The 21,355-nt window shown below is 30.0% G+C and overlaps 1 protein-coding gene and 1 long non-coding RNA gene across 3 annotated transcripts; one reads left to right on the forward strand and one right to left on the reverse strand.

Moving 5' to 3' along the window:
- Positions 1 to 1,810: 1,810 nt before the first annotated feature.
- Positions 1,811 to 18,828, reverse strand: LOC114939664 (octopamine receptor beta-2R). Of its 2 annotated transcripts, none has more exons than XM_085487587.1 (4): positions 18,544 to 18,827; positions 14,134 to 15,454; positions 8,691 to 8,921; positions 1,811 to 2,579 (listed from the first exon to the last, which is right to left on the reverse strand). In XM_085487587.1, exons 2-4 carry the CDS (start codon positions 15,126 to 15,128, stop codon positions 2,489 to 2,491), a joined length of 1,317 nt encoding a protein of 438 aa, XP_085343713.1. In that variant the 5' UTR covers positions 15,129 to 15,454; positions 18,544 to 18,827; the 3' UTR covers positions 1,811 to 2,488. The 2 variants fall into 2 exon arrangements, with proteins under 2 accessions (XP_085343713.1, XP_085343714.1); XM_085487588.1 differs by having other exon boundaries at positions 2,535 to 2,579; positions 8,666 to 8,921; positions 18,544 to 18,828.
- On the forward strand, positions 15,911 to 17,248 carry LOC146720954 (uncharacterized). The gene is made up of 3 exons (XR_014925840.1): positions 15,911 to 16,352; positions 16,442 to 16,501; positions 17,117 to 17,248. It is a non-coding gene; the product is annotated as an uncharacterized LOC146720954 (long non-coding RNA).
- Positions 18,829 to 21,355: the final 2,527 nt, after the last annotated feature.

Genomic DNA, 21,355 nt, shown 5'->3' on the forward strand with positions numbered 1-21,355 from the left:
AAAGAAAGTATTTCAAATAATTTGTATACCCAAATATAAGCAACACTTTTTACAGACCTTTTTATTAATTCAAAAGTTCCAGGTATTTATCAGATTCGTTGTTAGTTCTGTTAAACTCGTTGTCGAAGCATTTTAATGTTGTGAAAAGCTTTTTAAATAAATAATTCACTAAAAAATGAAGTTACAGGATATATTGTTTCCACGCTCTTCGGAAATATGTAATTTTATTCAATTTTTATCTTTGAAATTGTGGAATTTATGAAAGCATCTGCGAATTGCTTTATAAACCGATTGATCATATTACCTAATAAAATTCATTAAAATATCATACTGTTGTATGGTTAGAACAATGTCATCACTGAATTTTTCAGATTTTTTGTATATTGTTAAACTCTTTCAATTTTAATTATGTAAACCTTCCTCAGAAAATATAAATATATATCTTATTCTGCGCATATACATATACAAACTATGTTTGGAAATTATCAGTATGATCCTTGTAAAATTTCTGGCTGTATCCAAAATTTAAAAATCCTGTAAAAGGAAAGAAATTTGACAATGGTTTGACGTATATATAGTAAATGAATTATTTCTACATATGATGGTCAATATATTCGTATGGGCGTAACAATTCTAAACTCACTCTGACTTATATGTGTACCATTTAAAGTGTGGCAGAAAAAAATCTTGAAAATATATTATTATAAAAGCCAGTAATCATGTATGTACAATGATACCATGAATAAAAATAAATCAACTTTTTAGGTGGAATTATGCACATGCAGAATGAATGAGTCTAATGAGTCCTGTATTGCTAACTTCGTATATTATCTTGCCTATGAATGAGGCAAGTTCTAAGGGTAAAATTGTTTTGCATTACTTATCTCTTTTTACGATACCTAATATTTTCATGTTTTCGTAAAGAGGGAATAAAAGTTATTCAAAAATAATTATAAACTTTCAATGAACATTTTCTATGTCGCGCGGTTTCTTTTTCCACGAGAGACTCCGTAGAAAAGATGGAGAGATGGTAATCTTGCTATACTTCAAGTTTTCTATTAAAAACTTTGATGTGCAACGACTTCTTGTTATACAGAAGACAAAAATTAATAAACGTATATTGGATACAAAACGTATATTGGATTCCGTATAGGAATCATCTTAAATTTAAGTTCATTCAATATTTTTGACAACGTTTAAATGTTCCAACGAATTAAACAAATTTATTAATTTAATAAACATCTGGAATATTTCTAGGATGAAGAATCTATGATGAAACATTGCTAAGCTTATATTTTGGCTTTATAAGATCATTTTGAATACTTTCTTCAAATAATGGTTGTTAAAATATAAAAGTAATTGTTATTGAGAAAAATGAAGCGATTTTTGACATACATAAATTTGCTCAATAATTTTTATCATTTTTTAAAAGTCTTAAAATGTATTTTTTAAATTCATCCTCAATGTTATGAAACACCTCATGTATGTATGTGTATATACGTGTGTATGTGTGTGAAAATTAAAATTTATATTATACTACTTTAAATCATTAGTCTTATATTTATAAATGAGCATTTACATTAATTTAAAATTTATTATCTTTGATTTAACTATATTATATATGTTCATACATACATGCACACTTACACATACACACAATTAAGTTTTCTTTACTGTCGTAAACATAGAATTACAAAACATTCTACAGTATTTATCTCAATATTAAATAATCAGTAAATTAGACAATTTTTGAAAAAATAGAACGGATTTAATAGGTACAAGATTTGATGTTATATAAAAAAGACTTAACTTTGTCGAAGAAACCCATTTATATCAGAAAAAGATATCCTCAAAGAGATACATCTTCAGTTTCGATTTGCAAGAAATACATTAAAGAAATATACGGGACCAACCAGGTTTACGTTTTCGAGCTTCTCAAAGTTATATTCGTTTTAGGTATTCTACCTAGAGAGTATATCCATAGAAGCGGAACGCCTCTTTTCGCAAAGTGCTCAGCAACGTTCAGTCATTCAGTCAGAACCTCCTTCCTTCCTCCGCGAGCACGATTTTATTGATCCCCGCGAAACACGACATACTCCTCATTGGCTACAAAAGCTTGCTTAAAAAAACTAACTTTGGCAATATGACATAATTGTGTAATGTATGTACATACGTATTTCGAGGTTTCGTGCAATGTTATATCGCGCATAATTATCACCGGCAATCGTTAAAAAAACGATGAATCTCTTTATCCTCTTCATGTTCATCCATTTAGCATAGTGACGGAAGATTTAGGCGGGATAAGTTTGTTGTACGTTAACTTATATATATATATATATATATATATATATATATATATAAATTATATATATATATATTATTACGTTTTTATTAGTGTACGTATGTATATATATGATACATATGTTAAGTGTGTTTACATACTGTATGTTTAGAGACGCTGTTTTTACCACTAACACGTAGTTTTGTCTCAAAGACTGCTTCCAAATTCACTCGATCTTCGTCGGTCGATGTGCTTCATGTATGTCTCCGAATATATGCTCTTAGTACGATCGTCGTATCTGAAAACAAATGTTTTTTTTAAGTCATATGAGATTTTGTGTAATATCCGTTTAGTTTTTAAACACACGTACACATACATAGAATGGTTTAAAGTTAAATAATTGCACTTTACTAATACTTTTAATGGATAGAAAAAAATGTTATATGCAAATGTTGTTCCAAACTATTTTATTAGAAAATGATAATAAAATATTAAACACATAAACAAATTGCGGAATAATGCATAACAAAAAAACCAATAACATTTCGTATTAATCTAATCAATTTTTATCTATTAATTGTTTATTTTAATTACATTTTTTTAATTATAGCTCGACATTTATTTGTGACAAACTGAGAAAGAGGGAATACATTAAATATATAAAAGTTTTACTAAAAGATTCCAACGACTCTTTTGTAAAGAATACAACTTAAATTACTCGAACTGTTAAGATTTAAACGCAGATGATAGTGTTTCAAGAAAAATTATTTTTCTTGAAATTAAGTGATTGTGCACAGGGCACGAATTTACATGCGCGATACCAAGGGTTTAAGTAATCTCGAAAGTTTAAGATTTATTTTAAATACTTCCCGTACCCTTTAAAGAAGAATAGGCTAGAAGAAAGTGGGGGCGAAGTTGCTGAATCGGAAATCGAACTCAAGTCTTTTGCTTTCCGGGCGATTGCTTTTATCACCGAGCTATATTCAGACATTTCATCTTCAATATTTCTCTCTCATTTTGCCTACAATTATATTTGATAATAATTTCTTTTCCAGCAAAATTAACATTAAACACAAGAGAGAATAATTTCTTAGTAATTACGTTGATAAAAGATAATATATATATATGCAATAATAAAAACATTTTTAAATTAATATTGTAAAACTGGCGCGCGAAAAGTCGTCCTTTCCGCACATGATGGGAGTTTAGAAAGGGCTCCCTTTCCACGCACCAGTCACACAAAATATCGTAGCCAACATGGGCGGGTCATAAATCGGCCGATCGTGCGGATTGTCACACTCGGCTTCGCCTCGTGCGCCAAACTTCCGCACTCTCGGCCGATTTACGATCCCCCGCACTTGTTAGCTAATATACTATTATAATTCATATATTGTATAATATATTTTTTCTTATTTTTACTAGAATAATATATGAAATATAAAAAGTGATAAATGCAAGGCCAACTAATCGAGCAATTATTCGAGTTGTTCAAACAAATAACATTTATTTCATGTATAAATTATTAAGCTACAATCATTGAATATTAAAACTAACGCAAAACTTCAGTGTTTAAAATGAGCTGTCTTTTTATATTGTTGGTTTTGTCGTGTGTCATCTTCAATAACTTTTTTAAGACGTGATTAAAATTGTCAAGAAGGACGATGTTAGTGCCTACGGAACGTTTTAATTTCTCGCTTATTAACGACGAAACTTTTCGAGATCTGAATAAAATCAAAGATCATATCGAGGCGAACATTGGTTCGACATTTTTCCTACACATGATGGATTGAAACACGCGTTAACTGCTCATAAACTCTCGACTCTAAAGAACTAAAATTAATTTTCGACATTATATGAATTTTTTTATGATTTTATATTTTAATAATATACTGAAGAAGACCGCGTGCGGTTGAAACGTTTATTTTAGAATGACTGTATTTTTGCGTTAGTTTTAATATTCAATGATTGTAGCTTAATAATTTATACATAAAATAAATGTTATTTGATTGAACAACTCGAATAATTGCTCGATTAGTTGGCCTTGCATTTATCACTTTTTGTTTTTCAATATACGAGCAAAACTTTGTATCAATTTATATGAAATATAAGATAGAAACAAAGTTGAACTCTGACACATCTTATTATATATAATGTATATGTAGAGTGTTTCCAAATATGAGCGAAAAATTTTAGAAGATAATTCTTTGTTAAAAATTAAGAAAAGTTTTTCATATAAACATATATTCCTACATCTCTCCTTGAGGAGTTACACTTCTCCAAAAAGGAAAGTAAAAATTAGGTTTTTTTTGAAAATCTATTGATTTTACGAAAAAAAAAGTTTTCAAAAGAATCAAACGTTTTAACGCATATTTGTAGATGATCACATTCCGGTTCGGTTGAAAAGTTCTAATAAAAAATTTAATAGAGGTTGTTAGTTTTATCCTCTTATAATAATACAGGAAAATATAAAAAATATTTATAAATATACTTTTTTGTAGGGAAAAAGATCCATCAAATTTAATTTTTTTTAAATGTCTAAAATTTAAGAAAAAAAGTAAGATCCTATTTTTTATTTTTCCCTTTAAAGTAACATTCTCTTCAGGAAGGAGTTTATATACGAAGGAATACATGTTTATATAGAAAACTCTTCTTTAATTTCGATAAAGAATCATTTTCTAAAGAATAAGTAGATAAAGATTCCGTAAAATTAAAAATATTAAAAAACGGTAAAGAAACCAGCGTAGTAATTAATCTAAAACAGTATCGCTACATAATGTACTATTAATAGGGGAAATCTAAAATTATACACAAGTCAGTTATATTAAAATCTTATAAAATCAAATCGTAAGAATATACGTCATCGACAGGTTGTATCCCTCCATTGTTGGTAGATTAACTTTATTTATAATATATTAGTTATTTGTTTGCGCTGAAGAGAGAGTCCAAAGAAAGGACAGAAACGTTCGCTGTTATTAATGTAACCGTTTGGTTTTTTCAAAATATATTTTAATAAATATTTGCGCTCTAATTACTGCGTTGGTTCCTCTGTCGTTTTTTTTAAATATTTTCTAAAGTTTTTGCACTTATTTAGAAACACTCTATATACATATAATATATATAACTTTAAAACACCTTTCTCTCGACCAAACTGGCAAATTTTTTTTATTACTTTACAATCACAACGTTTCGACTATATTTTTAGTCCTTATCAAGTGGTCAATTGTAAAAAAAAAAAGAAAGAATTGTTACAATCCAAAAATGTTTTAGAAGAATAGTGTCTAATAGACATCACGTCAAATATGTCAAACGGATAGAGAGAGACAATAAAAGAAATTTGCCAGTTTGGTCGAGAGAAAGATATTTTAAAGTTATAATATACAGGGTGTCCGGTAACTAACGGACCAATCATTAAGGGCGGATTCTCTGGCCAATTTGGAGACGATTTTTCCTTAGCAGAAATGTTGAGAAGTCAATAATTTTCGAGTTATAAGCGATTGAAAAAAATGGGTTTTTTGAAAACTAAACGTTTTGGAGTTAAAATTCTAACATAATTACATTCTTCAGTTAATTTCAGGTAGAGTTTACTATAATAAAATTTTAATTTGAGGCTTAGTTATAAAGATACATAATGACAAATATTGGAAAGTTGTAAAAAATGATGACCTTTTTCGACATTTTCGCTGAGGAAAAATCGTTCCCAAATTGACCAAAGAATCCATTTGTGATCGTTGGTCCGTTAGTTACCGGACACCCTGTATATGTACATACATATACAATAATGTATGCAATATAATATAATAAATAAATAAAAATTAATAAATAAATAATATTTGTGTATATTACATTTTTTAAATAATTTCACATGTGCAAAAATAGAAAATTTTAATATTAGTTTCAAAAAAAGAAGTAATACCATTAATTAATAAAATAATTTATATTTTATTCAGTATTTTAATATAAATAGAAATATATTGCCCTTATAGAATTGCATATACTGTTTTGTAAAATTTTTAATTTATTTGTTAACAAAATACAAATAAAATCCAAACAGAATACAAACAAAATCATAAATTATAAACAATAGAAACAACATCATAAATTTTGTATGTTCGTATTACAGTTAAAATATCACTAATTTAATTTTTTATATATGTATCACAAATCTTGGAATGTGAGATTAAATTATTGTTTATTGTTATATTATAATGATATTTAAAAAAGGAGAGAGAGAGAGAGAGAGAGAGAGAGAGAGAGAGAGAGAGAGAGAGGAGGAGGAGATAATCAACCGATAATTAAAAATAAAGCAAGTTGTCAAATTTAATTAAATTTAATGAAGCAAGTTGTTTAAAATAAAAAAATTTTTATTAAACATTAATTCTTTTTAAATACAATATATTTTATTATTACATACATATATTATATGCTTTAAAGAAAAATATATATATTAAAAACATTCATAATTAAATTTAACATTAAATTCATATTTAAAAATTTATTGTAACATTCGTTAATTATAATTAATTAATGATCCACGATATGATGATTGAAATAAATTATCACATATTGTTACTTTATTCTTGTGTTTATTGTCAGTTCAATCATCATATCGTGGATTATTACGAATGCAGTTCGTGCGAGATATACGCAGTGTATGTAATTGAACAGAATAATGAAGTAATTGGCGCAGAGAATGAAAATGGTGATATATGATGCCGTACATTCATGCGGATGAAATAGGTTTAATTTATGAGTTTAATGATATCGTTTCTCTGAATTGCGAATGCTTGAGATAAATTTGTGTTCATGATAATTGTCCTGCACTTGCCATTCTATTATTAAGTATGTAAATCTCTCATTATTAGCCATGAAACATCGTATAATAGTTGAATGAACATAAAATATGATGAATGTAATTATAACAAGCTAACAAAGTAACTCTGATGCATTTATAAAGAGATGTTTTCACACATTTAACATTTTATATAACTTTTATATATGATGAATATTAATATTCAAACTATAAAAACTAATAATAATTTTTACGAAATTAACATACTTTTATTAAGAGTTTAACAATATCTGTCATATAAATATAAATTTAAAGTATAAGACAGGTGATAAGAGCCGATCGCGGAAGACAGTGCGTTATCCCAACGAAACTAAATTTTTTCGTTAGAATTAAATATCTGTGCACAAGACACCAAATTTTACTTGGTCACTGCCAAGATTTTAAAATATGAAATAATCTCACATATTTGAGATTTAATTTCAATAATCCTTTAACCTCTCTACGGAAATAAATAAATGCAAGAGAAAAATATAGATCCGAAAGTCGCTGAATCGGGAATCGAACCCGAGACCTTTCGCTTGCCGGGCGACTGTTCTTCCATCTGAGCTATTCAGATCCTTTCAATTCTATACTTTTCTCTGATATATATATAATAATGTTGATAAAAATTTCTACGTTCATACTTTATTAATTAATACAAATAATTTCAATAAAATGCAATATAAAGTACAAAAATTATTTTTATACATTGTATTATACTTGTAAAAAAATATGCAAATATAATTTATATAAAGTTTTTAAAAATCTAAAAATATGTTATCTTTATATACAAAAAGTTGTAAGACAATGAAAGACAAAAGCTTCTATGCTAAAACAGATTATATAAGATAAAACAAGTTGAAGATTGAATCAAAATAAATATTACAAAAGAAAAAATTATATATATAAATGTACATAAATAATTTAAGTTTTGTATACTTGTACAATTGCTGATCAGAATCCGGAATAATATCCTCATCGATTATAAATGATAATTAATTTCTGATGTATCGAGAAAGATTTTAAACTATACTGAAAAAAATCCATGTACTTTTATATGAAAATTATTTGTTCAAAACTGGAAAAATTACTTAAATCACTGTTATTTTCTCCATGTTTTTTAAAATAAAAATACATATTAATGTAAAAATATATGTAAAATATAGATAAAATTATTATTTTTATGTAAAAATAACTTGTAATTTTAAATTTAGTATTTTTATTATATTAGCACTATATTTTATATACATTTATCTATTTTATTTATAACATTATTTTATTGTATTTATACATTACTAGCATTTCCTATGTGTAATTCTATGTTCAGTGGAATATTTTAACCTTGAAAATATATAAGGATATATTTCATATGAAATTACATATAATCTGTAATCTTTCATATGAGTAGCAATGTTGCATAATTATGGTAGGTCGAAAAAATACAGCATAATCATGTAATTTCATAAAAATATTTTTTTTGGTGTATCGAATGATAAACAATAGCATAACGAGCAAAATCAAGTTTAAAAAGAAAAAGCAATGAAATGACTGCATACCTTCAGCTGTTAGACCAGATCGTACCTGAGAGATGGCCGACGGAAATCCAGTGCTTCAAGGTCCGACGGTTCTCGCTTACAGAGCGAACAGAAAGCGCACTGCAGAGTGTTCTTGAACGCTTCTCGAAAGTCACGATTAAAGTACGCATAGATCAATGGATTCAATGCCGAATTCGTATATCCAATCCAAAAGAGAATCGCGATTACGATGTCAGGACATGGACAGGAATTGCCGCATAGCGCCGTAGTGACATACCTGACAAGTGTATAAAATTATAATTATTTATTTATGCAAATTTTGAAAATACGGAAATCGATCAACTTCTAGACTTAAAGTCTAGTTAAAATCTCGAAAGCAATATAAGAGATAACATTGGTCAGCAAAACAAAACTGTTGTTTAGTTGCCAAGGATGTTTGAACGAAATTAAAGTATTTTAAGAATGCTGAATCCAAAAATAATAACAATTTTGCTAAATAGATGCCCAAATTACGATTTTACCCTAAAAATCTGACCTATAGTTACTGACATATGCAGCAAGATTTGATCTGACTTATTATTTAATATTGGTTTTATCTTCAACGTAATCCTAATAATTCACATAGAATTTACAAATAGCATTTTTCTATATATATGTTAATTGTGTGATTATCAAATCAATTCTCTTGTGTTTATATTATTTTACAGAATACAACGCCATCAGGTATTTCATATATATATTGTTACGTCCGCGGTCTGGATTCGCGAATTAACGAATTACCGCGACACGCAAACATTCACACACTCGCGTCGGGAAATAATAAGACAAGTTTAAGAAAGAAATGCTTTACTAAAGAAAGCGAAAATAGTACAATGATAATAAGAATCAGAAAAATACTATCTAGCCGAGAAAATTGTCCGAACGTCCGCGTGCGATGACAGCGATACTTGAACTCGATGACAGCTGATCGATGACAACAACTCCATGACAACGGGATGTCTCGTCGTTTCAATACACACTTGGTCATGGCATAAACACCAGGGACGTAACACTTGTTCCCCTATTCAAAAGATTGTCGTCCCAACAATCAATGGAAGGGCAAAAAAATAATTCTTCTGCGAATTCTGTCGAATTACAGTCCCCGATGTGTCTTCTTAGTCTCCCCGAACTGCTGTTCCAGGTAAACGAACTGCACATCTGGGTCCAAACGACTTCTGATTCCAGAAATTTCTTCAAAATCTTCAGGCAAGAAAGAGGTATCTTTCCGTAGACCCTTTATTCCTTCAAGAAGAATCTCAAGCCTCTGCCTCGGCATTTGCCCAACGACCCCCGGAAAACCACGAATCAAAAACCGCGGGGTGAGGCAATCTTCGTCCCTTTCCTTTATTCTGTACTTGTCTTTCTTCTTTCTTTGTTGTCAAACGGGATTTCTCTGAAACGAATTGTACAGCAGAAATCCGAACAAAATAATTGCCTATTACCGTAAATGAATAATGGGGTCTGAGAAATTTTCATTAAGCTGCTTAATTATTTTATAGGATCTCTCCCAATTGCTTTGCAATTTAGGAAATTTATCCTTTATTCTACGAGGATTGTACAACCAAACATCCTAAACAACATCAAAATTAATTTTCCTAGCCTTCTGGTCATATCGAATTTTAGAACAAAGAGATTGAAAATTCAAACGCTGCCTAACACTTCTGCGAATACTGACTTCCCCCTCAATTTCTGCACATATCCTTTGAAAAAACTATCCCTTTCATCTACTGAAGGACTCTCTCATAGCAAATTCAAAGGTAGTCTTAAGTCTCGTGCGAAATACAATTCAGCAGGGGAAGCAGCTGTAGCTTCATTTTTTGAAGAAGACCAACAGATTTTTGCGGAAATATCTCTATTAATTTCCTGTAAATTAGGACGTTCATTTATCTCTTTCCCTCGTAGAAACATTAAAATAACGGGATCTTCCATTTGCCTACTACGCTATTCTTCTAAGCTATCTTCTCCCAGAATTATTTGAACAATAAAATTCTCTTTTAATTCCACTTTTGCACAATAAACACAACCAAGTTCTGAACAAAAGCGTCTTGACAAACCATCAGCATTCTGATGTAGTTGTCTCTTCCGATGAATTATTTCGAACTTCGTATTGTTGTAATCTTTCTAACCAACGAGCCAATTATCTTTCCAAATTTCTAAACAATAAGAGCCATTTCAAAGAAATATGAATTCCGTCCGAATCTGGAACTTCTTCCATATAAATAATGATGGAAAGACTTCACAGATACCATAATCCCCGACGTGTTATACAATAATTCTTCTCTACCTTACTTAAGACTCGACTGAAATAAGCGATGACCTTCTCCATTCCATCCTGAACTTGTGATAAAACTGCACCTATTCCATGATTCGAAGCATCTCCCAGTGAGAAATGATTGGTCAAATTGTCATCGATTCGACATCAATTCGACAACGAATCGACGTCGATTCGACCATTATTTCTTACCGAGCTGTATCCAAAATTAATTGGCCTTGTTCCTTTGGGAAAGATAAAATTGGCGAAGAGATTAATCTCTGTTTCAATTTCTGAAATGCCTTTTCACAAGAAGATCATTCCAAATTGATCGTTCTTTTTTAAAAGTTCCAACTAAAACTGACCGCGCTTTCCCTTTTAAGCAAGCTGCTAAAGCTATAGTCTTGCAAGAATCCTTACGTTAGCCTGCGCTAACAGATCAGATGGAGACAAGAATTTTCGCAAGGGAACAACCATCGGATTTAAATTCATAACTTAATTCGGATATATAGTGCTCTATTATTGAGGGACTTAGCTGTATTAATTGATGTTGAACTCTTTGCTGCATCCTGCAAAGCTCTCTCTTTCTCTCTCTCTCTCTCTCTCTCTCTCTCTCTCTCTCTCTCTCTCTCTGCTGCATCCTGCGAATCTCATCATCGCGTTCTCGCAGTCGTTCAACACAATCCGAAATTCGTAGAAGGTCCATTTGCTCATTTTTTCCATCCTGACAACTCGCTGCTCGCAATGTCAATTCCTTTGACGATGATTTCCCGGGGATGCTTATGGGATGAAGTCTAGGGACAAAACATTTGGCGTCCAACGTGGGACTACTTCAGATCTATGTGCATTACTATCGATTCCAGGATTCCGACGAATATCCATGCTCTATTTTAAGCTCCTGCCCAGGTTTCTGAGCAAATTGCCATCCTGAAACCCATCGATTATCCGCACATTCCAACGTCGACTCTAAGGCTCTGATGAATATTCCTGCTCTACCCCGAGCTGCTGCTACAAGTTACCGAGCGATTCGCCATCTTGAACCCAATCGATTTCCAGTATTCTACTAATGTCCTAGTATCCTTTATCACAATTCCCGGTATTTTGAAGGTCTTCGGACAAGAGGGGGGAAGAGGTTTTCCATGAATCCGTCATCCTCGAAGGAACTCCCCAAGACCCTCTTCCGAATGACAGCACTTCCAATTTAAACAAATATTTTCCTACATGAAAAGGAAATGAAACGTGAGGGCATTCACAAAAATCTTAACACAATTTATTTCCGCATTCCTACGACAGCTAGACTACAATTTTTGCGATTCTAATAACCGATCTTAATTATTTAAAAGACTTAACTACGCTCGTTCCTTGCAAAGCTTCTCAGTCTTACGCTTCGCTATCTGCATCATCATCGCTTCTAACGTCGTCTTTGTAATATTTTCTTCGATGACTCTTTGCCGTTCGATCCATTGGGTCACTGCCGTTCGATCCGTTGACTCGCTGCCGTTCGATCCGCTGGCTCGCTGCCATTCGGTTCTGGCTGAGCCCCCAAAATGTTACGTCCGTGGTCCAAATTCGCGAATTAACGAATTGCCGTGACACGCAAACACTCAGACACTCGCGCCGGGAAATAATAAAACAAGTTTAGGAAAGAAATGCTTTACTAAAGAAAGCGAAAATAGAACAATGATAATAAGAATCGGAGAATAAGAAATATCTAGCCGAGAGAAACATCCGCGCACAATGACAACGATACTTGGACTTGATGACAGCTGATCGTTGACAACAGCTCCATGACAACGGGATGTTCCTTCGTTTCAATGTACACTCAGTCGTGGCATAAATACCAGGGACGTAACAATATATTTGTATAATTTGAGACGATTTTCTTATGATTTGGGAATAGGCTACGTCTGATCATTACACTTTTTATATTTTTTGTTTTTTATAGAACACCCATTATCTAAAAAATTAGAGCCAATCTAAGAAAACTAATACCATATTCGGGATCAGACACAATGATACTTTAAAATCAATCTAATATAATTGATAATAAAATCAATTGACTACAATAAGTATTTATTGAAATTTGCGCTGAGTTGCTTTACATGCAATCATTTTTCTGTTCTATCTTAAATATCTTTTCTTCTACGTCTTGTACAGAAAAATATTTTGTACAAAGTTGTTTGACTTTAAAGGGGATACAAACTAGGGATATCAATTTGTTCACAGATGGCACCATTTTCGAAAAATTCACCAATTATAACTTTCTTAAATAGAAATCGATATTTCTTTAACAATAATTATAGAAACATCTGACCATATGTATTATATATATATGTTTTTTTTATTTTTCCATGAATTATATAATTTTTTAATTTTTTGGAATATTAGTATCCCGATGCCGAAAAGTACTTATAAAACAAATGTATGGTCTCTCTAGAAGCACTTTCTTAGATACACGAACATATTCTTTTCCAATAGCTCTCACATTATTCCTTCACTTTAATCATATTTATACTATATCTCACGGCAGATAATCTATTTTGATCTCGTTATAGAGTGATTTAATATTATATAATAATTATTGAATATCACTATTAAAAAACACAAAAGAAAATTTATTTTGAGCAGAAAATATCTTCCGATACCCAGCCAGAAATGAATGATCAAATTGATGTCGAATCGATGTCGATTCGACATCGATTTATCTAATCGACGTTGATTCAACGATGAATCGACGTTGATTCAACGATGAATCGACGTCAATTCGTCGTCAAATCGACGTCGATTTGATATCATTTTTGGCTAGGTATGTTTGCGGATCATTGATATTACAAAATTAAAAAATTGTGTAACTCATGAAAGAATGATGATTTATGAATACAGAGAAAAATAAATAAAACTCTTAACTAATACATATGGTTGAATATTTCTCGACATACTTATAACTTTTGTTTAAAAAATATCGGTTTCTATTTAAAAAAGTAATGATTAGTGAATTTTCGAAAGTGGCGCCATCTGCATGTCTAGAAACTATTAGTTTTGTGTCCTTTTTAAAATAAAAAAAAATTTTAATTATCTTTGTTTTCCCATTATAAATTTTACATAAAATAATCCGTAATAATAGAAAGGAATTAAAAGGAAGGGAAGATTAATTCAACATATGAAAATTGATCACCAACAAACACTTGGATCCACGTACCAAAGGAAAAATGGCAGCCAACAGAGGATGAAGGTACCCATAATAATACTTAGCGTTCTTGCCGCTTTATGCTCTCTCTTCATTTTCATCATGTGCTTATCTTTCGTGGGTGTATGCAAATGTTCGGTGTTAATCTCATTCAGCGTTAGGGTTTTCGATGATCCGCCGCTATTCAATTCTCCGTTTAAATTATTAAGATCCTTGCTTGGTCTGTGACTGAGTAACATAGCATTACCCAGTCTGCTGTGCATCTGCTTCTCCTGCTTGTTAGCCTCTTTGAATATCGCAAAGTATGTGACCATCATGATGGTGCAGGGTATCCAGAAGGAAATACTCGAAGAAAGTATGGCGTATATTCTGTTGACCTTGAATTCACACAGTTCCGGATGCTTGTGCCTGTGCACACTGTTCTCTTCCGTGGTATACCAACCATAGAAGATTGGCACAAAAGAGATGATGGCTGGCGCCAGCCAGCAAGCGAGCAGCATGAACGCCACCACTTTCTTCGTCATGTTAATGGGATACTTAAGTGGCTTCACGATAGCATAATATCGATCCACCGAGATACACATCAGATGAAGTATCGAACTGGTGCTGAAATATACATCCAGGGAGTTCCAAACGTCACACATGAAGTAGCCGAAGAGCCACCTGCCAGTTATCTGGACACTAGCATTGAAGGTCATCGCGAACATCGCTACAAGCATGTCTGCCAGTGCTAGTGAGACCACGAAGTAGTTTGTTATGATCCGTAGCTTTCTGTGTCGTATCACAGACACCATCACGAGGAGATTACCAAACAGAGCCGTGGTGATGATCGAGCCGAGGATGCAGACCTTCATAATGACTGACGACACGTCCGGCCAGTCGATTTCCACCGCGTTCACTTCGGTGTTATTGGCATAGGAACTTTCCTCGGTCGAAGTAACATCCAGTATCGATGTCATATCGAACGAAGAGATCTCCGTTGGGTTGAACGTCGTTTTTGCGGTCATCTTCGCTCAATGACGGGTCCCAGTCGTCACCGAGCGTAGACCACTCGTTGATTTTTCTTCAATCAGAAGGTGATTTTGAGATAAGCGATTTTAGATCCTAGGTGACGGAAGTCCCGATCAATCGACGCGCGAGGCAGACGTTCATTTTTGATTCGAGAGAAAGAACGATCCTTTCTTACACATTTATTTTTCTCAGCCTTACTTGTCAACGTAATTGGCTTTACGAGATTCACGAAATCAACTTATTAGAGGCGCCTCGTAAAAAAAGCTTCGGCTCACTTCTGGTACAATTTTATTTTGTTGTGCGCACATGCATCCTTCTGTATCTGCAAATGAGAAAAGAAAGCATTTTGTATAAAAGGAAAGTCAAAAAAGGAATTCTTTTTAATCTACGACAAATATTGTGATGCAAGCAAGTAGATGAGTATTGCATTATTCAAAAAAGCATTTTTTATTAAAGTGTACCAGCTGCAAGGTATATTTAATTTAAATGTGACACAAAGGAATCATAAGAAAGTATAAAATCATATAACGGTAAACATGAAAATGTTTTTGAAAAATATTCGAGAAATATTTTATTATTATGAATATAATATTTCATTATCAAATATTTTTAATTTTACGATATACATATAAAATTACTTTTTTTCAACGTTACATTTGATATTATATTAATGTTTGAGTTGTAGTTGTTTGATTTAATTACTGTAATTAAAATCTGCATTAATTAAAATTTCGAAAGCTTTATGAAATCATTTCATAATTTTCTATTTATTCTCCCGACTGCTGCCAACCGTAGGTTGGCGAAAAGAGAGGAAGTATGCGTTTCATCGAGCCCGGATCGGTCGTGACCTTAATTCTCGATAACTACTGCATAGTTTTATATCAACTTTGGAACATAAGTTTCTTATTAATCAAGGAAGGTTTAAAGCGTATTATTATCGTTATTTATTCTATTAATAAAAAGTGAAAAATGAGTATTATTTCGTCAATACGGTCTCTCATTGGCTGCTGTGTGAACCTAAGAGGAAAAATGATTCACCAATGAGATTCGTTGTAGTATCCGGATAGGGAATGTTGGTGACATTGGTATATACATCTCGAAGTAATAATGACGGGACTGATAGGATAGGTTAGCTGTCACCTGTTGCGTGTTATTGTCAACAACAATATTAAGTGAAGTGTATTATTATGGATATATCTCAAGAAGATATAAATAAAGGAGTAAGTTTCTTCTTTTATATTTATTGTTTTTTTCTTTATTTAGAATATTGTTATTATTATTTATTTATTGTTTCTTTATTTATATGTAGGAAGAAGATACTCGCTTGAAGATATCTGAAGAAGAAAACATTATTAATAATAGAAAACGAGTAAGTCTTGTTATTAATAATTAATAAAAATATATAATATAATTAATAATATAATTAATCTGTTGTAGTCATAACATGGCTATATGAATTTATATTTGTCTGCGTAGCCACTTATTTGCTATTAAATTTGCTACGTAGCCACATTGCTATAAATATCCACATATATAATTGTATAAATGTATATAGTTATTTTTTCTCTTATTTGTATATTATATAATAATTATATAATTAATTAAAAATATGTATACAAATATATTTATAGTTATACAAAGATATTAGCGCACCAATAATTATGGCAATGCAGACAAATATATTAACTTACATAGCCAATTATCTACTACAAAAGATTATTCACATATGTAATAATAATTAAGGCTATACAAATATATAAACTTACTTGTGATTACATAATGTATAAACTTATATAGCCATAAGAAAGTTAATATATTTGTCAAAGCCATAATTATGCGTACAAGTTTATGTATTTGATATAAGATATTGTTGTCATCTGTCTTTGTCATCTGTCTCTCTCTATCTATCAATCTATCTATCTAGCTATTTTTTTTTATTTATCTCTCTATTTATATTATATTATATTAATTTAAAAAATTGTAGCAGAAAAATATTTGGAAAGAATATAGAACATTGCAGTCACATGGTGAGTGTATGTGTGTCTTTATTATTATTATTATTATTATATTATATACATTGTAATATATATATTACATAATAAAAACTTTTACATGTGTAGGAAGAAGAAGCAGAGAGACAAAAGAATGAAGAAACAGCATAAGAACAGCAATAAATTAGAAAATAAATAAAAAAAAAAAATAATAAAAAAATTAGAAAATAAAAAATAAAAAATAAAAAACAAAAAAAAAATTAAAAATAAAAAACAATTAGAAAATAAATAATAAAAATAAATTAGAAAAAAAAAAAATTAGAAAATAAAAAATAAATTAGAAAATAAAAAAATTAGAAAATAATAATAAAATTTTTTACAAAAAAAAAACTCCCGACTGCTGCCAACAAAGTTTTAATGTTTAAATTAGAAAATAATGTTTAAATTAGAAAATAAATAAAAAAAAAATAATAAAAAAATTAGAAAATAAAAAATAAAAAATAAAAAACAATTAGAAATAAATAAAAAAATAAAAAACAAAACAAAAATTAAAAATAATAAAAAAACAAAAAATTATAAGTATAAAAAATAAGCTTGTAAAAGTTGGAAATAATCACACATAAATAAAGTCTGTTGTTTATTATATAATTTTTCTTATTTAAATTTATTGTTATCATACATATTTAGCGCTATATAATTTTATGATAAAGTGTTTTATGTACAAAATAATTAATTTCTTTTAGTGTTTTACAAATTAATTATTTATATATTTGATAAATTGTAAACTGATGAATAATTTGATTCTTTTACTGGATTGAATTTTAGATATATTGTTATTGAATTTTTCAAATTTGTTTAAATAATCTTCATTAGAACTTTATAGTTAAATCTAGCTTTTGTATATGTATTTCTATGTAAGAGAAAGAGTCTAACTCATTTAATATTGTAACAATATTACTTCAAACAGAAAATAATTTAAAAAACAAAAAATATAGATGGAAAAAAAGTAAATTAAAAAATTATAACATCTTCATATTTTTATATCATATATAATCGCGGATATATAAAATAATGAAATAATAAATTAATAGAATATTATTAATAAATAAAATAATCAAATTTTAAATATATTTAGACGAATTGAAAGTTTACATATTTATTATTAAAAGTGTAAATTAGTATTATTAAGTATTGTAAAAATTATTAAAAATTTTTATTATTAAAAATTTTTATTTTGTTAAAATCTAAAACAAAATGTGAATATTATAAAATTTTTATTGCTGCAGTTTTTTCCCTTTAAGTATAATATTTATCTACATTTATAATATAAAAAGTTGACATATTGCACAACTTATGAATCAATTTAAATGGTCTGAGATGCAACAAATTTATGTGATAATACAATTTGACATATAACCACTTCAACTTTGTTGTAATTTCTTCAAGATTCGCAATATCAGCTGGGGTACGGCAGTTTTCCATTCGTTTCTACACAAAATGGGGACACGTCGGAAGAGAGCTGGCAATCTTCAATGAAATGTCCTCTTTTTTTCCTCCTGCCCACCATTCCTCTTTGTCATTCTGTTTCTCTCCTCTCTGTGTTTCTCTGTCTCTTTCTCTGTACAGTAATCATGTATAGCGACAATGCTGTGTCAAGTGCACTCTCGTCAAGACCGTGTAATTTATGATCCACTATTTTTGCAGTACATTTGGGTCAATTAGTCTGACGGTAGCATTGGTCAACCCTGAAGAAGACAACGGAAGAAAACCTGTCGTTATTTGTGTGAGAAGATATTATTTTTATACTTTATTCTAATATATTTTTGATAAAATTTATCTTACTTAACAACACACACAAGTAGAATAAAAAAGCTAATTTATACGTAATGAGAGATTTGAATATGAATATTTTGTTAAACCAACGATTATTTTATTCTGTCAAATATTTTTCTTTCTGTCGAGAGAAAGAGAGAGAGAGAGAGAGAGAGAGAGAGAGAGAGAGAGCGAAAGAGAGAGAGAGAGAATGAGAGACATTCTCTGTATAAAATATAACATAATTATTCTAATAAATTATATTATTTATAAGTATACAAAAAGTTGATTTAGTTGGAGATAATAATTATTAAATTAAATTTCTACATTATTTAATATTTGTCTGCATAAAATTAAATAATCTAATTTTACATGGTGAAAAATATAATCCTATGTATTTGATTCTTATTTTAAATATAAAGTATCAAAATAATCAGTGAATGTCGCCATATAATAAAATGAGAGGAAACTTCTGTTTTCCTTCTTACAATTTAATTAAATTCCTCTTCCTTCTCCTAATAGTATGTGACAAGTTTTAACTTGTTTCATTTGATCAGTTAGTAGTTGAGTTTTATCGATTCTTTTTTAAATTTGTTGTAAATATTAAATCACAAACTACGTTAACATAGATAGCAAAATTACTGTATGTGATTATTCGTCTTCGTCATATTTGGCACCATGCGACTTCTGTTGGCTCTTTCCCAAAGTAAAAATAATAATAAAAGAGAGGGAAGCGTTTTAGTCAATTTCTAAGATCGACGCAGCCATGACAGCGCAATTAAAGACACAAAAAAAAAAAATTACTAATACTATTTTAAAAAGTAGCCAGAACGTTGAAATAAATGAGTGAAAATATTTTAGGTAAATATTTTGAGGACTAATTGCAGTTTGTATTTTTTATTTTAAATCTATTTTTATTCAGACATTCTGTACTTTTTCATCACACGTCGTATATGTAACTGTATAATATAATTATACACTCCTCACAACAATTAGGCCGGCGTCCCATGAAGCGGATTACGCGGAAGCGGAACTAGCGGATCGCCAATCACGGAATCGTTCCGATGGAGCTCATCGATAAGTTCTATCGGAACGATTCCGTGATTGGCGATCCGCTGGTTCCGCTTCCGCATAATCCGCCCCATAGGACGCCGGCCTTAGAGGATCACTTAAATTTCCTTAAAAAATTGACAAAATTCAGTCAGCTGTAACTTCGTTGAAAATGAACCAAATTTAAATTTAAAAAGAGATTTTTCAAGCTTGAAATCTCTACTTTCGAAAGATCACTACTGTTTTAAAGTTTCTGTAAGTTTGGTAATTTTTACATTTAGAAAACTACGAACTGGACAAAATTAGAAAATTTCTTTCTCACTTTGCGGACCTGTTCCGTGTGTAAAAAAATCTACGACATTTGTCAACTCTCCGGTATGAAAGCTTAAAATTTTCTTAACGAAATCGTTTTCTTATCGCCGATTAAATGAAAAATGAGCATGTTGACTTTAATTGTTTATAACTCTGTTAAAAGTAATCGTACCACAATTTGAAAAAAAGATTATTAAAGCTGAAACTTTGCTCTATCAAACGCAATAATTGCCAAAATTTTTACGAAAACATAGGCTGGTTACAAATGAATAAAAATAACGTAAAAATTACCAATTTTTCTTTTTTATTTTGACCTAAAAACAATTGTATAGAACAACAACAAAAATTTGTGCTTCACGTTTTATTCTATTTTTCAGTACCCTGAATTTGACAAAAATTCAGCGAATAGCTACAAAATTTTTTTATGGTGGTCACTATGTTTTTATGCTGTAAGAAGTTGTAAAATTACTTTGAAAAAAGTGAAAAATAAAGTCAATAAAAAATTGATTTCCAATGACACTACATTGTCAGTATCTAAAGTTGTTACTAACAAAGGAACGATCGGAAGTGACTCTCATCGATTTTAATGAACTTGGAATATGTTTCAGAGTATTGAAAAATATTAAACCCGTATTTTTTTAAGCTGCGTATCTCGACATTTAGAAAATCGATTTTTTTTATTTCTGAGCTAATACCGTCGAAACGGTAAAATATATAAAAATATGTTTCAAATAAATTTTATGGTTTTTAATGTTCTTTAAAACAGTGTAATCAAATTTTTCAAAAATGTCAAATTCCCCCCCCCCTCTCGATAATTTGGATTGTACTGTTTTAAAGGACATTAAAAACCATAAAATTTTTACAATATTTAAAACATTTTTTATATCTTATACCGTTTCGACGTTATTAGCTCAAAAATAAAAAAAACTGATATTTTCAAGGGAGTGTTTTACCCCATAAATGTCGAGATACGCAGCTAAAAAAATACGGGTTTAATATTTTTCAATGCTCTAATACATATTCCAAGTTCATTAAAATCGGTGAGAGTCACTTCTGAT

This window comes from Nylanderia fulva, unplaced genomic scaffold, assembly GCF_048542155.1.
Source record: "Nylanderia fulva isolate GAGA-0341 unplaced genomic scaffold, ASM4854215v1 Scaffold58, whole genome shotgun sequence".
Classification (NCBI taxonomy): domain Eukaryota; kingdom Metazoa; phylum Arthropoda; class Insecta; order Hymenoptera; family Formicidae; genus Nylanderia; species Nylanderia fulva.

Bases quoted from the DNA above. Each gene is read 5' to 3' on its own strand.
- LOC114939664 (XM_085487587.1), bottom strand. From the start codon at position 15,128: ATGACCGCAAAAACGACGTTCAACCCAACGGAGATCTCTTCGTTCGAT. The intron at 8,922-14,133 runs GTACGTGGATCC...TACACTTGTCAG, and splicing joins TGGCTGCCATTTTTCCTTTG to GTATGTCACTACGGCGCTAT. The intron at 2,580-8,690 runs GTACGATCTGGT...ATTTGTTTTCAG, and splicing joins TTCCGTCGGCCATCTCTCAG to ATACGACGATCGTACTAAGA.